Source organism: Cibotium barometz, chromosome 13 (assembly GCF_041138505.1).
Source record: "Cibotium barometz isolate CiBa-2024 chromosome 13, ASM4113850v1, whole genome shotgun sequence".
In the NCBI taxonomy this organism is placed as follows: Eukaryota; Viridiplantae; Streptophyta; class Polypodiopsida; order Cyatheales; family Cibotiaceae; genus Cibotium; species Cibotium barometz.
In genome coordinates this window covers 50156990-50178061 of record NC_141058.1, presented here as the reverse complement: position 1 = coordinate 50178061, position 21072 = coordinate 50156990, and the positions used below count along the sequence as shown (strand labels likewise).

At 45.9% G+C, this 21072-nt stretch overlaps 1 protein-coding gene across 3 annotated transcripts in view; it reads right to left on the bottom strand.

Annotated features, from left to right (window-relative positions):
- The window catches only part of LOC147632786 (ARM repeat superfamily protein), a 106000-nt gene that overhangs the window by 70135 nt on the left and 14793 nt on the right, over positions 1-21072 (bottom strand). For 2 of the 3 annotated variants that reach the window (XM_086807657.1, XM_086807656.1), the window contains exons 2-9: positions 16061-16274; positions 15833-15928; positions 14827-14944; positions 13903-14079; positions 13153-13323; positions 13016-13071; positions 12821-12910; positions 12588-12739 (exon numbers count right to left, since the gene is read on the bottom strand). In XM_086807657.1, the coding sequence (XP_086663783.1) occupies positions 12588-12739; positions 12821-12910; positions 13016-13071; positions 13153-13323; positions 13903-14079; positions 14827-14944; positions 15833-15928; positions 16061-16274 (1074 nt within the window). Of the gene's footprint in view, positions 1-12587; positions 12740-12820; positions 12911-13015; positions 13072-13152; positions 13324-13902; positions 14080-14826; positions 14945-15832; positions 15929-16060; positions 16275-21072 lie in introns of those variants that run through there. The other variant, XM_086807658.1, reaches the window with a different exon arrangement.

Genomic DNA, 21072 nt, shown 5'->3' with positions numbered 1-21072 from the left:
TTTGGATTGAGCTTGTAAGAATGCCCCCTAATTGGCTTGGTACCCTCTTGGAGGGGAATGGTGTGAACCCCAATGTCTGTCGGCACACCATCTAGATCTTTGTAGGTCTAGGCAAACACATCTTTGAAAGAATGAAAGAAAGAGGTGGCTTGGTCCAAGAGGGCAGGGTGATCCCACAACGACGATGCTAGCAAGATAGGACGAGGATCTTCTGAAGTACCAAGATTATATTCCCTGACTGGATCTTGGCATGCTAGGATGGGAATAGGCTCACCTGTATCGACGGCTTTGTAGAGGGCAGTGCCTTCTAGTGGCCACAAATTATGCAACTGTAGCCAAACGTCTTGAGCAATTCATTGCGCTCATACTCCTAGTCTTGGTCACCCCTCTGCTTATCGTTGAGCTCTCGGCTAATGATTACACCAACCAAAGAGCTGGGGTCCGAAGAACTAGAGGCGACCCCGCAGGTGTCTGTGTGGGAGTTGGGCTCACCATGAAAACAGGGTTTACAGCCCTAAGGTCAGTCCATTACATTCTCATACAACAATACAAACACATATACCTGTAGCATACCTCTTTGCACGGGCACGCCTAAAACAGTGTACACCACAGTGAACACAGGGTTCCCTCTAGGACAGTATGCCCTCAGGAGTCGTCACAAGCTAGTAGAGACGTGAGCTAAAGGTTGCATGCATAGCTCACTAGCACAGAGAACACACACATGAGCAAGAACACAAATGAACAAGAACATAGAGGAGCAAGAGCATGCAAATGAGCAAGAGCAGTCAGAGTGGCGACAACACCAGAACACGAAAATAGATGAGACTAGTATTGCTAGAATGATTCCCATCACACAATCCCATATCCTTTTGTATAATGCCGCTTGGCCTTTGGATTGGTCGAAGGGTGACCATCAAGTGGCCCTGTTGTCACTGCGGAGGAGCGTGGTGTTCATCAAGTGAGCACAAGAGACAAGTGGTGCATCGTTGTAGTGTTAGTGCAAGTGGTGCAACTGGCCTAGGTGTCAATGCAATGAGCTGGACCGGTCCAAGGTAGCTGGCACTTTTGTCCGGTCCAAAAGTGATGAGTTAAACCGGTCCAAGATAGCTGGCAGTTTTGTTCGGTCCAAGGTGGCCGGAGGAGTGGGGAGCCAGGGTGGCTACAAATTGTGCACCACTAATCGATTCACCGTTCTCATGTTCTAACTTTTTTACCCTTTTGAGGTACCGTGCCTGATACACTAGTACTAGATCACCTGTGGCAAAGTGTGGCCGGCGCAAGTGACAGTCATGCCATGCTTTTCTTCTATTTTGCTCCGCCTGAAGTGCTTGAGAGGCTCTTGCCCTTGTCTCCTCCAAAACGGAGAGTACAAAAATCGAGCCACTGTTTGGGCAGTGCAATCTTTTGTGGCTTGAGCCTCCCTGCTAACTTCGGTAGACAAGAAGATAGAGGGGTTTAGCACAGGCATGACAATGAGCATCAAATTTAAAGCTCAAGGTGCTTAACTGGTTATTCAAGGTTTAGAATTTGTGCCAGATTTTATGGTTGCCCCTCTTGTAGGTTTATGTGTGTAGGGAAGATGGGAGCACCCACAAACACTTAAGGTAAGTTTGTGGGACTAGCCCCAGGTGGCTCAAGGATGACACGTTGGCGCACACGACTCGTTCCCTCCATTGTGTAAACTAGTGCCCGAGAGTGACCTCCAATACCAACACTATGGACAACCAGTGCTTTCTTGTCACGTGCACACCATTCAGGTGTGCAGTGACATGGCATCATTTTAGCATCATTAGCATCATCAGGAGTTATCAGGTATTTTTCAGGCATTTATGCAATTTTACAGGCATTTATGGGGCAGCCGACCAGCAGTCGTGGACATTGCAGCTAGCCGACAGCAGTTATGCTGGCCAACCAGCAGCATTCCTGCATATATATACAGGCGCCTCTCCATTTAGCAAGTAAAGCTCATCATAGCAGCATTCAGCAGGGTGTTCTCCAACGCATCTCCTCCAGGAAGCTTTGGGAGCAGCATATCCAGCCAACGCATCATCATCAGCATTCAGTACTTCATCTTCAGCAAACGCATCTATTCTCCTCAGCGTTTCCTTCCCAGGTAACAGGAGTACATCTGCGTTTCAGCATCGCATCTGTTCCAAAGCATCCCTTCAGCATTTCCTTCCAAGGAGACAAGGGAAAGATAGTGGACAGCAATTCATTCAGCATATCAGTATATTCAGCATATAGGCAGCATATTCAGCAGTATAGATCCATTTGGATCTCATTGTAACCGCATTCATCATCTAATATAGCTGCATTGCATTGACACATATTTGTCTATCTCTTAAACATCATTAAGTGCAGTTTAGTTAGACTAAGGTTGTGATTACGACGGTCTTAAGCTCTCATATTACGACATTATTAGTCATAACCTCTGTGGCCAAGTAAGGACATCTATGCAATCATTACTTACACATGGGAATGTGGGTGATGCCATTATTTAATTTCATATATGTGACATGTTTATCGAGGATATTTTATGTGTGGGATACGCTTTTATTTATATCATTTTCCAGGATTAATGTATTTAATCAACTATGTGTGCTAGTCATGATTAATGTGTTTAATCATCTGTATGCGCTAACTAATACTATTTTGATGTAGGCGATGATTGGGCGGCGGACTATTTGTTAGTCGCAGGTGGAACATGTGTTAAACCACAATGAGATATCTTAGAGACATGTGAACACCTATTATGGTTACATATTTTGGCATTTATATTTTTTGGAAGGCTAAGGCCTCAAACCTTTGTACATACCAATTAGTATTTATATTTTTGGTAGGCCCAAGACTTGAATTTTTTTTAGCTTACTATATTTTTAGAAGAGCTTGTATGCTCAAGAACTCAAAAAGCTCTTAAGCTTTATTTTTGGAGTTGGTCTTTTTGAAAAGTAAACTTTAATGTATTTAAATATGGATAGGTGGTACGAGAAGCCACACTCAACCAAGTGAGATTGAACCCAATCTTGTGTCGACAATGATCTCTCTCATATTTTCAAGCTTTCATGTTTATTTACTTTGGTAGAAATTTGTTTACATAAGGTTGATGCTTTTAATTTGTTTCAAGTCTATGGTTTGCTCTAATTTTTGTGTTTGAGAAAAATAATTCTTCTCCAAGTGTCATAAAGATCCTGATAGTGGTATCAAAGCTTTGGGGACAACTCAAGGAGAAGAATTTGAAAAATTCAAAACAAAATTTTTATGAAAGCTTTTGGAGCAAAGGAGACCATGGAAACTAATTTTGGAGACTTTTAAAGCCTAAACAAATCAAGAGATAATTGCACAGGAAGCCGCAAAAGGTTGTAAGGCACTGTCAAATGTACATGTGAATTGGAAAGGTCAATTTACATGATTTTGGGGACTTTTGGACAAAAGCAAAGGAGTTTTGGACCATTGGGTAAAGCTCTTCTTCAGCACCTTCAAGAAAACCACTTCCCAAATCCAAAAAGCGGTTTTCCTATTTTCTTTCCCTCTTCCCGATCCGACACTATAGATGCTTCTTCCAACAGCCCACAGTGATTTTACTTCGCTTGACCGTAAAAGGAATTTATGTGGGATCATTACCTTGAGCATCAATTTGTGGGCTTCCGGCGGTGATAGTGGCTGGTTGGTCCTCCATAGTAAGGAAGTGAAAGGGTAAAGAGAAGATATAAGGGTGGATGAGAGGGCTAAGGCGACGTATGCACCTTTTGGGTTACGCAGGGCGTAAAGACAGTGCACATCAAGCACACAAATCTTGCAAGTATAAACAAATCAAAAGAGTAAGGCTGAATTTATAGTGGATGAAGTTTAAAAGAGTGCTTTAATTTTGTGCTTTTCCAAAAAGCCAAGGCTTAAAATAAAAGCCCCCCACTTTAAGCACAAGAAAAAGCTAACTGGCTTTTTGTTAAAAAAAACTACATGCCTCCCACTAAATTCCGCACCCTCTCTTCGCTTTTTATACACACCCAATCCCTGTACTCTGCCAGTACCCTGTTCCCTGCCCTGTACCAGTCTGTTCCCACTGTTCCCATGCTATCCAGCCGGCTGCCCTATTGGCAACACCCTGCGCTTTGCCTTGTGCTTGCACTTGACATCCTTGCGCATGAACCAGGCCGCCACATCTCTTCTGTATACCTGGCTGTAAGCATAGACGGTCCAGTATTTTGGCTGCCCTGTGTGAACAAGGGTGCCACCACAGCACAGCCAGGCATGGCTAGCTTGGGCGCACACGCAGCCAAGTATGGCAGGCCTAAACCTGGCCGCCCTGCACAGCCACCACCATGGCTGGCTTTGCAAGCCCATACACTAACCCTAAGGCCTTGCCTTAGCATTTTGGCTGTCTAGTCAATGCGTAAATCACAGCAGCACTACACATGTTACCGCCATGAGCCAGACACTCCCTCTCTCATGTGCAGTTCATGCACAAAAGGTAATCAATGACCATGTTAGGGTTTACTTTCTCCCTCCCCTGGAGAACCCATCGCTTCCTAGCCATGCCCATGACCACCTTTTGCGTCAGATATAGGCTCTGATACCAATGTAAGGTCCCCCTTGACCCAACCCTGGAACTATCTAACAAGAAACAATATAGGAGCGAGGCTTAAGGCTCACCTCCCAGCCATAGAATCCTCCGAACTCTCCCCAGAGCTAAAGGCCATAGCTACATCCTTGGAGAAGCTTCACCAAAACAAGACCTAGTGTCCCATACCACCAGGCCACACCCTACAGTGTCCTCTCGTAGTGAACATCCATGATGGGCACAGAACATGAGAGTGAAACACTTACACTTTGATTCATTAGAAGTCTCTCCCTCGAAATCCCAAAGTTACATGTTTACACAAGTGATCATTCCACGGTAGGTGCACCATTCCACAATGAGTGAGGCGTGATTATTGCGCACTTGCCGCTAAACTTGCCACTAATTGCCAATATGGTGGGACTATCCACGCGCAAGTCCTTGGAATGTGCCACTGATCCCAGTAAAAGTGCAGAAGTAGGTAGCCTGTGGAGAGAAGGGCAAATGGATCATAGTCACAAAAAACGGCCGTTTCAATCCCTAGAAACGCGTTTCTCCGTTTTAGGACCCCATCCGTTTCCATGGCCATTTCTTGTTTCCCAAATGATATTGTCATAGGAAACAGCCATTTCCACCCCTAAATACCTCGTTTCCTTGTTTCCATTCCTCATTCCTGTTTCTCATTTTTGGTGACTATGAAGTGAATGCCACTATCAACTGAAGCATGTAGCCCAAAAGTAGGTAGCTCAAAAGTAAGTAGCCCAAAAGTGCAAAAGAGGTAGCCAATGGAGAGGAGGGCAAGTGGATGCCTTGTGTTTGTGTGATGCATACATGCATGTGCACCGGCAAGTGCAGGCCTACATGTGTGACTGAATGTGGTGGGCTACATTTTGTCCACAACAGATTATAGGAGAAAGAAAATTTAAAATATCCATCATAAAACTTATATCCTTTGATCAACTCAACAGTCGTGAGAGCTTCTGAGCTCCCTCACTTGCCTGCCCCCCCTCCCTTCTTCCCAGTTGCGCACCTCAACCCGCCCCCCTCTCCCTTCCGTCGCACAACTGCCCCCCCTCCCTACATGTTTCAGCGCCCCCCCAAACCCCCCCCCCTTCCTTCGTTTCAGGCCCCCCCTTCCTCCAGTCGCAAACCTGCAAAGATCATTGAAATTCACCCTCTGGGACGCGGATACTACTCGGTGGAGTTCGACTCGCCAACGCCGAAAGACCGAGTCCCCTTGCATTCATACAGCGCAGGACTCCTTTGCTCGAAGACAACACGGCTTCGATCCAACGTCTAACCCTCTGGCTAGCGTTTCCAACTTCCTAGTGACAATTTGTTTTCCAGGCCTATGGAAGGAGTACCTTCCTCTTCTCTCGATGATTGGTGGTGCCATCAAGAGAGTGATGAGTCCCCCCCCCCCCCCCCCCCCCCGCCGGTGCCTCGGCCCTCTCAACAACTGGGATTCCATCCCTCCGCATCTGTGTAGCCTCGCTAGAGTCTGTGCCGCACTGTATATCTATTCCTAGCCTCCAAGGCAACCCCATACAGCAACGCGTGGAGTATTCCAACCTTCCAAGTCAATGCTTCATTTGCAGGCAGATGGGTCATTTAGCCAAAGCTTGCCCTCGACGGCAGTCCACGAGACCGCCTCCGGTGGTTCCTCCCCCATTTCTCGTGTTGACCCTCACCAAGGGGCAAGGAGAGAGGCAGGCCCTCAGGCAGCGGAGCACCAGGCCACGACTACAGACAACCCAGCTGATGGGGAGTTGCGGACAGTTGGCCCGTGCCCGGGCCGCCAGACGACCACCAGAGCCGAGCGCCGCCACCACGCGCACCAAGCTGGCAGAGCTCAAGAGGATTCAGTTCTATCAGAGAACCGTGATGAGCATTTACCTCAGCACTTTCCCGTTGGTAGCACACCCTCTCCAATCACGGAGCGGGCCCCTCAGGCCCCACCAGTATGGCAGCCGATCCCTCGTGGAGTCCCCCCCGGAACCCCAGTGTTCTGCGAGGCCAGCTACCTCTCTAAGCCCCCGACGGGCCCTTCCCAGCAGCTTTCCTCTCCAATGGATCTCTCACAGCAGCACCCCTCCCCGGCCTCGCCACCCCTCTGCCCTCCCTTGTTGCCTCCCCCGCCTACTCCCCCCTCTCCTCTCCCATCCTCAATACCGACTCTACCCGCAGCAATTCACTATGCCCCACCCTCATCATCCGAGCCCTCCCTCCTCCCCCACTTGCCTCTCCAGAGCACTCTCGTTGCCCCCCAGCAGCCCTAGACCCAGAACAGAGGCAGCCGGCGGGTTTTGCCTGCCACTTGATTCACCGATTTTTCGAGCCGGATGAGATGACCATTGCCACCTCCCCGGTGAGGGCTCTCCCTCAGAGTCCCCAGGTGGGGCCCCCCAAGATCTTGGGGCAACTTGTGGACTATAGTTTCTTCTGATGTCTGCCGAGGGAAGGGACTGACATGTTTGAGGAGACAATAGCCCCTATTCAAGTATGTGTGGTTTTTCACCACTTCAAGCCCTCTATGCCAAATAACAACGCGATGATCTTCTCTTTCCCCTTCAGTGCAGCCTCGGGGACGGAGTGGGATCTTGAGTTGGTGGCAGCTGTCATCCAAGGACAGGCAGTCGAGCTCTCCCACCATCTCCACGATCTTCATCACTGACATTCTCACCCATTTTTTGCCTTTGGCTAGGATGGAGCTTGGAGGTTCAGCCCATGGAGGCTAGGACGGGGAGATGGTAGCCTCCAGCCTGGAGGTGTTGATGTTTGTATTCATGCATACTTCTGCCGCGGTACCTCTTCCCCCTTCTTACAGATACCTCCATTGTGACCGATGGAGTCCGGAGTATGCATACGCTCGTGCTCGGACAGAGTGACGTCACATGGAGGACAAGATTAGTGCCCACCTGGCGCGCCTTCGTCCCCACACGGATTGTGACTATTCCCCGTCCAAACCCTCGCCCAAGACTCTTCGAGTGGAGGACAGTTCTCCTAGTGCCGCATCACATGGAAATTGATATGCGGATTGTTTCGTGGAACATTCAGGATTTAGGGGGGCCTCAGTGCTTTCAAAGACAAGGCGTCCTCAGAGGCAAGCTTCAGAGAGCCATAGTTGGGGGACGCATAGACATCTTATTCCTCCAAGACAAGGTAGTTTCAAACGTATGAAATGTACAAAACCGCACAAGTTTAGTACGTGGTATAGAACGTTCCCGACCGATAAAGTACGTCAAAAACATTACGTACTTTACAAGGTTAAAATCATATATATGTGTGTGTCTCTGTGTGAGAGAGATTGGTCAAGAAAGCTCGAAGTCTATATCTAACATTCTTTGATAGACAAGGAGTGATGTGTCAACACATGTCACATTCTAGCATTTTAGCCTATCTAAGAATTTCAAAATTAGCACTCACAGCATAAACAATGTCTAGACATACCCAAATACACCATGATTGGAATTTGACAATTCAAGTAGATAGTAGAAACAATTGATAAATCAAAATCAAATGACAATGTCACATATGTCTGATGTCATGAGCGCAAATGGGCTATACAAAGCGATCGCCAAACATAATAAATAGAAAAAGGACACAAGGGAAGAAACCAAAACACAAACGTTTTTTAAGTTTGAAACGTTTGGAAACGTTCGGCAGTTCAAAAAGTATTAAATAATTAAAAACAGGTTTTAAATGCAACCTTGCTCCAGGAGCATCACCTTTCAGAGGGGCGCACCCGCCAATGCGGGAAGATTCTTCTAGGCAAGAGTCACACTTTCTGGTTTCCATCCTTCGGCCCCTCTGGGATGCAAGGAGGTGTGTGTATTTTTGTCAGTGAGCAGCTTTTGGCAGCAGTGAGACTGGCTCACGAGTCATAGTTCCGAGGCGTGCAGAGTGGATTACCATTTTGATAGGAGAGGATAGCGTTCGCTTCCTGAATGTTTATTCTTCAAACGCCGCTGCAAGACTTTTGGAGCACAGTCCGGCACGCCCTCCCTCAAGCCGACTATCGGTGCTTGGGCGGTGACTTTAACATGATAGAGGCAGCAGAGGACAGACTTGGAGGTGGCCCGGCCACAATCTAAGGAGCAGAGTATTTGGCTTGGGAGGAGTTGATTTTCGCACTCAGGGGACAGGACCCTTGGCATCTTCAAGAGTTTGGGCGTAGCCCTGGGAGCCTTTGCTTCTCAAGATCGGATAGGAGCCCCAACCTCTCTAGATTAGACAGGTTTTATGTTGATGAGTGGGCTTGCAGCCGAGGTGGCATGATTGGTATTCTAGCAGGCACTTCCTTTTCTAATCACGCCCTGGTTATTTTGTTCTTAGAGGACCCCAAGAGGAACAACCGGCATGCGAGCTCGAGGATTCCGAACAGCCTCATTCAAGACCCCGAGATATGCAACAGGATAGAGTAGATATGGGCGGAAATGGACTTTATTTCAAGCTCTACTACGTGCACAGCTTAGGAGAGATCAACAATTTCTTGCAGGAGGCAGCCTAGAGCCGATTAGAGGGCTTCCAAGAGCAGGAGAGGAGTCTGAGGAGGAGTCTAGCCTCTTTACATCGGCTTCAAGAGAGGTCCCCCAATAGTCAATGGATTGAGAGTCAACTTGTTGCCGCTTGAACGGAGATAAGATCCATCGAGGAGAGGAGGGTGGAGTACAGGTATCATGCCAGGGCCTCTTTCTAGACTCAGGCCGGCAACATAGTCAGGGAATTTCTTTGAGATAGTTGGCCCCCACAAGAGGAGAGACGGCATTCGCAAGTTGTGTGGCCAAGATGGAGCTATTGTTTCTTTTTTCGTCATTGGGACCTCATGGAAGATGGCCTTCGAGCTACCTCTCAGAGAGCTTGATTCACTTGATTCCCAAGGAGGGTGGTGACAGATTGGAGATTTGGCAGTGGAGACCCATCACTCTTCTAGGGACAGCCTATAAGATCTTGGCCAAGGCCATCAGCATGAGACTTCAGCCTTTTCTCCCAGACTTGATCCACGACACTCAAACTAGCTTTGTTCAGGATCGGAGCATTCTAGAGAACATCTTTACCTTCTGGGAGGCGACGGCTTCAGCAAGGTTGCGGCAGCAGGATGTGCTACTCCTAGACTTTGGATTGTAGCTTTCTCGAGGACACGATGAGCAGGATGGGATTCCCCATGGAGTTGATTCATGGAGTCTCGGGACTTTACTCAGCCTCACAAAACTAGGTTCTTATTCAGGGAGCCCGTGGCGACAAATTCCCCCTTTCCCGCTCTGTTAGACAGAGCTATCCTCTGGCATCGTACCTCTTCCTATATGTCGCCGAGGCCATGAGTAGTTTTCTCTCCGCCCAGGAGACCAGGCTTCAAGGACTACGTCTTCCCCTCCGCACGTAGGAGGAGCTGCTGGACTCGGAGTTTGTTGCAGACGACACAGCAGCTTTCCTTGCAAGAGATGTGGGGAATCTCCAAAGATTCGCGGAGGCGATTGAGATTTTCTGCCGCGCATTAGGAGGCTTTCCAATGGATCCCGAGGGGCACTCCAGTTCGTTATCTTGGTTGCCAGATTGGCATTGATATCTCTCCCGAGCAGCAACTCGCCCCGCTTCTTCTGAGTATTCAGAAGAAGTTTTATGTTGGAGCTTGGCGAGACTCTCCCTAGCAGGCAGAGTGGTGGTGGCAAACCAGGTACTTTTAGCCACCATGTGGTACATCACTTCGTGCTCGGCCTTTTCTCGGGCATGTATTGGCCAAGTTTAGCAATTGATCCGGAACTTCTTATGGGCCGGCAGTGATGGGAGGCCAACCAAGGCCAAGGTGGCATGGAGAGTGATCATTGAGCCACATCGCAGAGGGGGGCTAGGCCTCATTGACCCAGCTACCCAGAGTCGTGCCCTGTTGGGCATGCAAGGACTCCTTCCCGGTGTTGAGCCCTGAAAGGATTTTCTATTGGCCCGGATTTCAGCCCGCACTCCGAACCTTGGGGGCCCTTGGCCGCAAACTACCAGATGGATCTTCACAAAGATGCGAGTCCATGGTTTTAGCCCAGCTTTTGAGGACAGATTTGCAGCCAGTTTACTTCGTGCTTGGGATCATCTCAGGCCAACCCTCAGACAGATAGCTCCAGTTGCCTCAGAGGAGCGGCTTCGACAGTTGGTCTGGAACCCCTTGATCTGTTTACCCAGTGGCCATGATAGGGGCCCAACCGCATGTATCTTGGGGTGCCTTGAGCATGGGACCAGGCTCCAGCCACGTCACTTGGAGATTGGATCGCACCTCAATTGCAAACATTTTCGTTTGCATAGGTTAGCAAACGTTCGCTGCATTCTCACGTTTGCAACACCTTGCAAACTTGACTTTTTTTGCAACTTAAAAATTTGGACAGCCAGCCATGATTTAGGTTTTTCTAGGGTAGCGTGTAAATACTAAACATTGGGTGGCATTGCTCATCAAAGCGCACCGAATTAAAACGGTGTTGAATGTTGGGAATCGCACTCTAAGTAAACTGCAATGCAGGGAGTACAATCACCATTCACCTTTCAACATGGTGCAAGAGAGAGGCCTGACAGGGATCCAAGGTAGGGATAGGTTGCTCAGCCTTGACATTGACTCCGGTATCCCACAGGAGTAGCTGACTCCTATCCCAAACCCGACCCCCCCAGTGTGGCTAGGCATGTTTACCAGACACGATATCCTCATGGCGGTCGACGGAGCAGATGAGGACAATGATCTGCTCACTTTTTCCGTTGGATGTCATGGCAAACTAGAGAGATCTAAGGATTTCAGTGGTTGCACCTTGCAGAGGGTGAGGGTGATTGGTTTTCGGACACAAGAGTGGCACATAGGCCAAGGTGGCCAGGGAGAGATTCTGGCGGCTATGGATATGGGAGTGCCGACCTCTCACACGCCTGGACTTGGCATGCTCCCGCGGATCAAGAAGAGACTCTGGATGCCCCCTTCTTTGCATATACAGCACGGCTAGGCTGCAGGATCCAGATGCCTGAGATAGATGGCACACTGGTGGCAGCAGCACATTGGCAGTCTCAAGGCCCATCACAGCGCTTCCTTTCAGATTTCTAGAAGAGACTTTGGAACAGCTTTTGGCCTCGAAAGATCACCCTCTTTCTTTGGTTGATGGCACACATGAGTTTGGCTTGGCTGGCAGTTGGAGGTCGGCCAGCAGCTTGCCCACGGTGCGGCCACCCTCAGGAATCTCAGAGACATTGTCTTTGGGATTGCCCGAAGGCTCGGCAGATTTGGCAGCGGATTCTCCGCATATTCGCTATGGACAGGTCATCATCCCGAATCATTACATGGGCACTGTCGCTTGGGCCACAGAGGCTGGAGTGGTCAGGGCTTATGAGGAGGATGGGGGAGGGCTAGCCCTTCAGGTCTCTCACCATCGTATTGCAGCAATACCAGCCCCACCTACAGGCAACAAGCGGCCAAGCTCATGCTAGAGATGGGAGATTTGCAATAGCACAGCAGCCTGGCACATTTGGCATGCTTGATGTAGAGCGAGGCCATCGAGGGTCCCCACACTCTGCCGGCTGAGTCCATCAGGAGCATATGGCTCGATATCATTCACTCCCTCTACGGTCGCGGTCAGTGGGGGAAGTTACACGGAGGTTCTGACTGCATGCGGGAGCGGCAGGAAGCTTTCTTGAGTCTTTGGAGGCCTGGCCCATTCCTCACAGATAGAGGCGGTGTCCCCATTTGGCATTACAAACCACCTGTGTGGTTGCCCCCCTCCCCCCCCCCCCCCCCCCCATATGAGATAGCCTTCTCCTCACAGAGTGACCAAGCAGAGGAGAAGTGTCTCTTCCCCTCTAAAGAGGCGAGTTCGTTTTTAGCCCATGGTGGTTGTATCTAGCCCTTTGTGGCTGTTTTTTCATTAACTAATAGAAGGATCTTCTTCCCAGAAATTTTTTTTTTAAAAAAACTTATATCCTTTTTAAAAACCAGACCAATGCTTTGAGCATTACAAAAGGTTACAAATGCTTTCTTCACACATCAGCACGAAGGCACCTCAGATAACATTCTTACATGCTCTGGAGCCTTCATCCATTGCATCTTGCGATTCAATAGACTCAGCACTTAGTTCCAGAAGATCCAGCACCATTGATTCTGCATGGCCTCTAAGTGGCACTGTACTAATAAGCTCTTGGAGCACCTGCCCATAATGAGGGCTCACCAGACTGCAATCACACAGAAATATAATGAGAGTTGAAATAGCCGTGCCCATGTCTGTATGAGAAGAATCAAAGTCCCCCATTTACCAGTGTCTAACAAGGCTTTTGATGAGAAGCGATAAAGCCTTCTCGGCGTTGAAAGCAGTGCTTATCCTAGACAAGATGTCAGGAAGCTCCCTGTAGTGCCGAAACGATTCAAAGATCAGACACATTTCAAGCAGTGTTGGCAGTCCAGGTTCACAAAAACTCAAGAAAGAGAAGAATGTCATGATCCAATCATACCTTACTTTCACCGTAAGCCTGAAAGCTTTTTCAGGAAAGCTGCTTAGCGACTGAGTCTGAGAGAAGAACAAGATCAAGTTTGTAGTACAAGCCTGCCATAACTTGACAACTATCTGAAGTTGGTAACTGTAGCAAACCTGCATGATTTGAACCATGATCATCACAGCCATCTGAACTAGCTTGCCGCCTTCCACCTGCCGCACTTCGTTATTGAGCACTTTAGTGATCAAATCAAAAAATAATGCAGTTGTATCTTCAGACAGCTTTGTCTTATTAGTTAATGTTCCTATGATCATCAAGCCTCCAACCTGCACAACGACCAAAAAGATACACCATTAAAAAATAGCTAATGTTCCTTGACTTGGACCACCGTGGCATGAGTGGAAGGTAATGGAGAAACAAGCACTTCCATTATGTTGCTAAAAAACATATCAAGGATAATCATATCTGCACTTGGGGAGGAATTCTCTTTTGCAAACATAAGAAACGTGAGAATTGGATTAAGAGAACAAGAATGAACCATATAATCACACAAGGGGGGGGGGGGTGGTTGGGTTGGTGTGTGTGCAAAGAGCCGTTCTAAACGGCCATACTTGCAAGCATACTGAAGTATCATATAAGCAGAACCATTCCAATGGTTCCAAAAGCATTCATATCCTTCCATGAAGGAGACACGCAACTCCAAGGGAGAAAGGTACATCATGGTACAAATGAAATTCACACTCGGGATGCGAAAAGAAGCACTATAATGTAATAAAAAGCACTACGTGCGACAATGCATTCTCTCAAAAAATAAACACCCATTTGAACACGGAATATATTTCCCTCCTTTTAGCCTATATTCCCTTCAAGGCATTAAAAATTACTAAATAAAAAAAATTATGTACCTCAGATTCTTCAAAGGATCCCTTCTCAAAGCTTTGTACAATGTATGGAAGAACTCTATTAACTAATTTTGAATCGACTTCTTGTACTGCAGCCAGAACCTCCATGACTATGGCAGCACTAAATGAGTACGTTGTCCTTGATCTTGGAATCTTGCCACCTATTAGTGAAGTGTGACCCTGACAACAAGACCAGGAGGAACCCTAAGACCCCACATACCAGCTACTCACCACCATAAAATTTTTGAAAAAGAACTCAACTACAAAACAAGTTATTAATGAAAGAAGCATGCTTTGTTCTGAAACCATTATTTCAAACAGCTACAAAATAAAGTATGATTAACAGTTTCTGTGAAACCATAAGTATTTCTGATATGCAAGACAAACTCAATTGTAAAAATACACACTCAAATTTTTAAATTCAAGTTTTTGTCACATTTTGCTACTCCTTCCCTGGTTTTGCGACACGATGTAGTGAGTCCTTAACAAAATCAGCTTGATGCTGAGTTAGCAGAAGAAAACCTCATATAGTTTGTGCTATGTTCTCAACCCTGTTTCTAAGCTCACAGTGATGTTTTGCTTACAATCACTTTCAGCATTTCTTGATTCTTTCACTCCCATTTAGTAGAGAAAATATAGCAGAAAAGGAAAGAAAAGGGCAGTGTTTGAGCATCCTCTAGCCTTCAGCAGTTAGAGCCTATAGCCCCATTGCTTTTACACAAGGGCATACAGCTCCACTTCTCATCTCACATCTGCATGCTGATGGAGAAACCCCCCTATTATTCAAAGTTAGAAGAAGCTGCTCCCTTTCATTCTATGATATATTACTAGCAAAAGTTAATTTGGGTGGATGGGTGGATGGGTGTGAGGCGTGTGAGTGCAGTAGGCACAATCTCAACACAACTTGAAGAAAAAAAAGACACATACTGACTCACAAATCCCTTCCAAAACTGCCATATCCCGAAGGCACTGTTGCACCAGCAATTCTCGAGGGGGAGCTGCACCAGACTTCTTTACACCTTCAAGAAAGTGCCATCTTGTCTTCCTAAAAGCATGCGACGCAAGTTAAAATTTTTGATTGGACAAAGTACAGGCGCAAATATACAAGTGCATACACAAGTGCAAGCCTACATCATTGCATATCAAAATTGCATAAATGCAGCCTCTGAAGACCTCAATTTTCTTCTCCTTTTTGTTAAAGAGTGGTAGTTAGGAGGATATTAACCACCCTTTTTTCTAGAAACCATTATGAGAGTCTTTTCTTCCAACCATCAGCTTCAACATCAAAAAAAAAACTATACGCTATAGCTCCAACAGCTGAACCATAGTTGATTTGCCCGTTGCGCCTGGGCCCCAAAGATACAGGCAAAACTGCTCACTGTTATCCTGAGTGAACAGCAAGCGCAGGTATGCCCTTAAGCTTTGAGTATCTCAAGATCTCATCAGGGCTCTTTGCCTACTCCTGTCCTTCACCTATATTTATTCTTCCAAGAATGCCATGGAGGGAGAAAAGAAGGGGGAGAGGGGATGGCAGTACAGGGTCAGGTTGTTGGCAAGACCCCCGGTACATGCAAAACAAGTCCTTTTCTGCCCCATAACACTTGAACAAGCCATGAAACCACAAAGATTCATCAACAATTCATCCATTATTCATTATTTGTCATTATTCTTCCTCAAAACACTTCAATAACAATGAGTTACAAAATACAAGATTCATCACCAATTCAACCATTATTCTGAATTAAAGAATCCAAATGTACATCATCACCATTTATCTATAGTGACATGATTTCTCTATTTGACACCATTTTCTTCATCTTTGCATATTTTTTGTTTTTAAAAAACATCTTCACAAGTTCTAGATGCTAAGAGAAAAAGGAAAACAGGGAAAGGAGAACGTTTTCTAGACAATGGAGGCTTAATTGTAACATACTCGATATTTGAAAGTTGCACAACTCGAACAAAAAGGCTCGTCTCATGATACGGAAGTGTAAATCTAATGAGATCATCCACATTGAAGATATGAATCCTGATTACATGACCCAGAAAAAAAGTTAAAGACACTTCTAAAAGTAGTCATTAAATTATTTGCAAAAAAAAATGTGTCTCTCCCTAGAAACAATGCACACCTCCCAAAAAGAAAAGGAAAAAAGGGACCAACTTGTATCTCCGTATCAGATATTCCAGTGTCTGATGAGCAGGGCTCAGAAGAAGAAAATCTGAAACTAAGCACATGTAGGTGTGGATAGATTCATTCAATTTTGCGTTGAATTCTAGCCCCTGTAACTCTCTCTGCATTTGGCAGCTTTCCAGACTGAACAATGTTTTCTTGAATGATGTGAAATGAGGATTTGCTGTGGCAAGCTCCTCCAGGCCTGCACAAAATTTCCAAACAGAAACGCAATCAGAAATCCCGTCATTCTCGCAGCTCTCTCAGGTAATCAACTGTCTCCCAGGATTGCCTAGATGGCATTTAACAAAAAGTCAATCAGAGCATGTGTAGCTTACACTTGGGCCACGCCAGAGCAAGACAGCTTAAAATTTTGGTTATCCTACAAACGTTGTTGGTAGGCACAAAGAGAAAAGAGTGTAAACACCTATTGTTGGTGTTGGACTCACACACTCACACACACACAAACCTGCACATTAGGGTTGGGTGCAGGATGGAGAAGCTCACACAGAAATGAGAGAGAGAGAGAGAGAGAGAGCCAAAAGTGTGGTAGCCACAAAATGCAAGTCAACTCTTGCATGTGTGTCACATCCATATAATTTAGAAGTACAAAATATTATATGTAGGGTGTCCTTTCACACTTGATATCCAAGGGGAAAAACCACATGGGAAAAAGTGCCCTTGGTTAAGCCCTGTTCACACATAGCACTACCATAAGTGAGCATATGCCTACAAATCCCCCCTTAGTGGAAGTGTGAACCTGTACAAGGTAGCAGATCACTCTCTGTATGAGAGTAAGCCCAAAGCTTTGCAGAAAGCTTCAAACTTTCCTCGAGGTAAAGCCTTTGTGAATAGATCTACAACATTATCCAATGTAGGACAGTAAGATAAATTGATCTCCCCTGCATGTAACCTCTCTCTAACATCGTGATAATGAATCTCAATGTGCTTGGTACGTGCATGAAATACTGGATTTCGTGCCACAGCCATAGCACTCTGGCTATCAGTGAGAATGGTGGTGGGTGTCTGCTGACACTCACGAAGATCAGCCAATAATCTCCTCAACCATACACAATCTACTGTAGCTATGAAGACTACCCTATACTCAGCCTCACAAGTAGATGTGGCAACAGTGGGTTGCTTTTTGCTCAACCAAGATATGCATGAACTGCCAAGAAAAAAACAATTTCCACTGGTGGATTGCTTGGTATCATAATCACCAGCCCAATCTGAATCACTCTATGCATAAAGTTGCAAGCTGCCCCCCCTCGGATAGAACAAACCAAGATCAAGGGTACCCTGAAGATAACGAAAAATGCGTTTGACTGCTTGCCAATGCTTTATGCCTGGGCTGTGCATGAATTTGCTCAACAGACACCCCAAAAGATATGTCTGGCCTCGTGTTACACAAGTAAATCAGACATCCCACTGCCGGGCTGTAAATGCCGGCCTCAAAAGACTCTCCAATATCATGCATAGTAAGCCGTACACCTGGTTCTCCTGGAGTAGAAATGGGCTTACATTCATCCATGTGAAACCTTTTTAGCAAACTTTTTATGTACTTAGTTTGCTGCATAACAATGCCATCATCTGTATGCATAAACTGTATGCCGAGATAGTAGTGTAAAGGCCCCAAATCTGACATATCAAATTCAGCTTTCAAATCAGCTTTCAAATCTGAAATCTGTGCTTTGCTAGTACCTGTAATGAGCATGTCATCTACATACAAGATGACTATGAGAATATCGGCACCGGTTTTCTTCACATACAATGTGCTGTCAGTTGGACTATTCACATAACCTTGGCTGGTTAGATGAGCATGTATTTTATCATACCAAGCTCTTGGAGCTTGCTTTAACCCATATAATGCTTTGTGTAACCTGCATACTTTATGTTCCTCACCAGGAACTACAAAACCAATGGGCTAATTTACATATACTTCCTCCTGTAAATCCCCATTTAAGAATGCAGTTTTGATGTCCAATTGATGCACTTTCCATCCTTTATGTGCAGCCAATGCAATCACTGATCTTATTGTGGTCATTCTCGAAGTAGGAGCAAAAGTCTCCTCATAATCTATTCCCTTTTTCTGAAAGTTGCCTTTAGCCACTAGTCTTGCTTTGTACCTGTCAATAGTACCATCAGACTTCCTTGACTTTGTACACCCACTTTGTCCCAATGACATGCTTGCCTTTAGGCAATTCCACAAGATCCCAAGTATTGTTCTTCATGATAGAAGAGATTTCAGCTTGCATAGCCTGCACCCAATGCTCATTCTCATGTGCTTCTTCATAAGAAGAAGGCTCTTCTGAATCAAAGAGACCACCCATGGCTAATGCAGACTCCCCACGATGCATATTCAATGCATGGCTGGAACTAGCCCTTGTTCTACCTGTGAATGGAGCTGCAAATTTGCTTTCTTGCAAAGTTTTCAGCAACCATCTTGGCACTGACTTGGCTGTGTCTATGGCTGTTTGCTCTTCCCTAACAAGATCTACCACTTCTTCCATAGAAGAGGGCTGAATGGCTGGCTGTTCCACATGTTCTACATGAGGATTTTCTTGTGTAGGGGCTAGCTGATCTGAATCCCTCCTAACTGCAATGGGTAATAGTCCATCAAATATGTCCTGTATGCCTGTATCATTGCTTTTATACAAGCTGTACATGGGCTGGTCTGAATTTTCAGCAAATACCACATCTCTACTAACAAAAATCCTTCGTGTTGTTGGATTATAAAGACGGTATCCTTTGTTGTCATTGCTGTAGCCTACAAAAATGCATTTGATTGCTTTGTCATCTAGTTTTGTTCGAAGTTGTTCTGGCACATGTGCATATGCCAAACACCCAAATGTACGCATATAATCCACTGTTGGCTTTCGGCTATACCAAGCCTCAAATGGTGTTATGGTTTTCAAAGCTTTTGTTGGACACCTGTTCAACACATGAGTTGCACACATTATAGCTTCCATCCAAAAATTGTGAGGCAACTTTTGTGTTTTCACTATGCATCTTGCCATCTCCATGAGAGATCTATTTTTCCTCTCAGCTACACCATTCTGCTGCGGTGTATAAGGCACAGTACATTGGTGTTTGATGCCCTTTTGAAGCATATAATCCTTGAATGCATTTGACATGTATTCTCCACCTCTATCCGAGCGGAGTGTTTGGACTTTACATCCACACACATTTTCAGCCATTGCTACAAAGTGTCGAAAGCATGTAAACACCTCTGCTTTCGCTTTCAAAGGGTAAACCCAAGCAAACCTGGAGTAGTCATCAATGAATGTGACAAAGTAAAGATGTCCCCTTATGGATGGTGTCCACATTGGACCACATACATCACTATGTATGAGCTGTAATTTACTTTCAACTCTAACAGCTCCATCTTTGGGGAATGGTTTTCGTTGCATCTTTCCCAAAATACACCCCTCACATACATGTCTTGTTGGAGACTCAAGAGGCGGCATATTATCAACCATATGATGCTTCTGCAAAAGCATCAAACTTCAAAAATTTACATGCCCAAAACGAGCATGCCATAGCTCTGCATCATGCATAGCAAGAGTGTGGGCAGCCACTATATTTGCATCATAAGTACGCTTGTCATAGCTGTCCAGCTTATACAAGCCTTTGTATCGTGTTCCAGAAGTGACTATTTCATAACCCTTTGATGGGTCTTTTACCAAACACCTCCCATCTTCAAATTCAACCTTTAAACCTTGGTCGTTTATGGCTGAAACGGAGAGCAGATTTTTCTTTATCCCTGGAACATACAATACATTTTTCATACATATATTGGCACCATTGGCTGCAATAAGTATGACATTGCCAATTCCCTTTACTGGATATGTGGTATGATCTGCACATGATACAGTGCGGCCATTTGAAGCATAAACCAAGTGCTGAAATACATCTTTGCATGAAGTGATGTGGCTCGAAGCACCACTATCAAAATACCATGATACATCCTATTTGTCAGATGCAATGCAAGACATATCATTGTCTGAAGCACTTGGTGTGTCACTAGTGCATGTGACCAAAAAAGTGTACTCTTCCTGAATTACATTAGCTGATTGTTGTGCTTTATCATCAGAAGAGTCTGCTACTGCATTGCCTGCTTCTTTCCTTTTCTCTTTTGCAATCCGCTTTCTACGTTCACTGATGTAGTGTCCAAGCTTATGGCAATAGTGAGATATGCCCTTCTTTTTGGGCTTGTTTGCATCCCCTTTGTCAGACTTTTCACCACCAGAAGAGGGTTGTCCATGACCAGCCTTGCTAGACTGTTGTCCCCCATGCTTAAAGCTCTTTGCTTTACCCTTATCCTTGGCTGTAAATGCTTGTCTCCACCACGGTTGCTCGATAAGTTTGCTCTTGTTTGCTCTTTCTGCAAGAGTAAACCCACCAGCTCTTCAAAAGTGACGGGATCACCACCTCCTCTCATAGAGAGGTTGAGAGAGATGTGAAAGCCCAAGTAGGAAGGTGCTAAAGAATGAAGAGTGTTGGTGACCGGCTGTCTGTCTTGGATAACCTCATCAATGTTGAGCAATTGTTCCTGCAAATCTTTCACTTTGGTGAGATGATCTGCCATGGAGTCACCCTCATCCATAGAAAGAAGATCCAATTGCCTCTTCAAGTAGGCAACTCTTGTCTCGTTGCGTACCTGATACATTGCTTCCAATGTGTCCCATGCAAGCTTCGATGTCTTGCAAGAACGAATGTGTGGAATAATAGTCCTTTTCACTGAAAGGGTATCAATGACATGGCATGTGCATCCCTAGAGTCCCATCTCTTCTGCTCTTGTGTGGGAGCAGGTTCTACCTCAGGAGCTCTTTGAGCACCTCCCCTTTGAGGCGTGGCTAGCTGTATGGTAAGTGGGCGTGTGTCATCACCACACACGATGCCCCAAAGCCCTTTGGCTACCAACAAATTACGGATCATGAAACTCCAGAGGGAGTAGTTAGATCCATCCAACTTGTCCTCCTGGGTGAGCATACCAAATACAT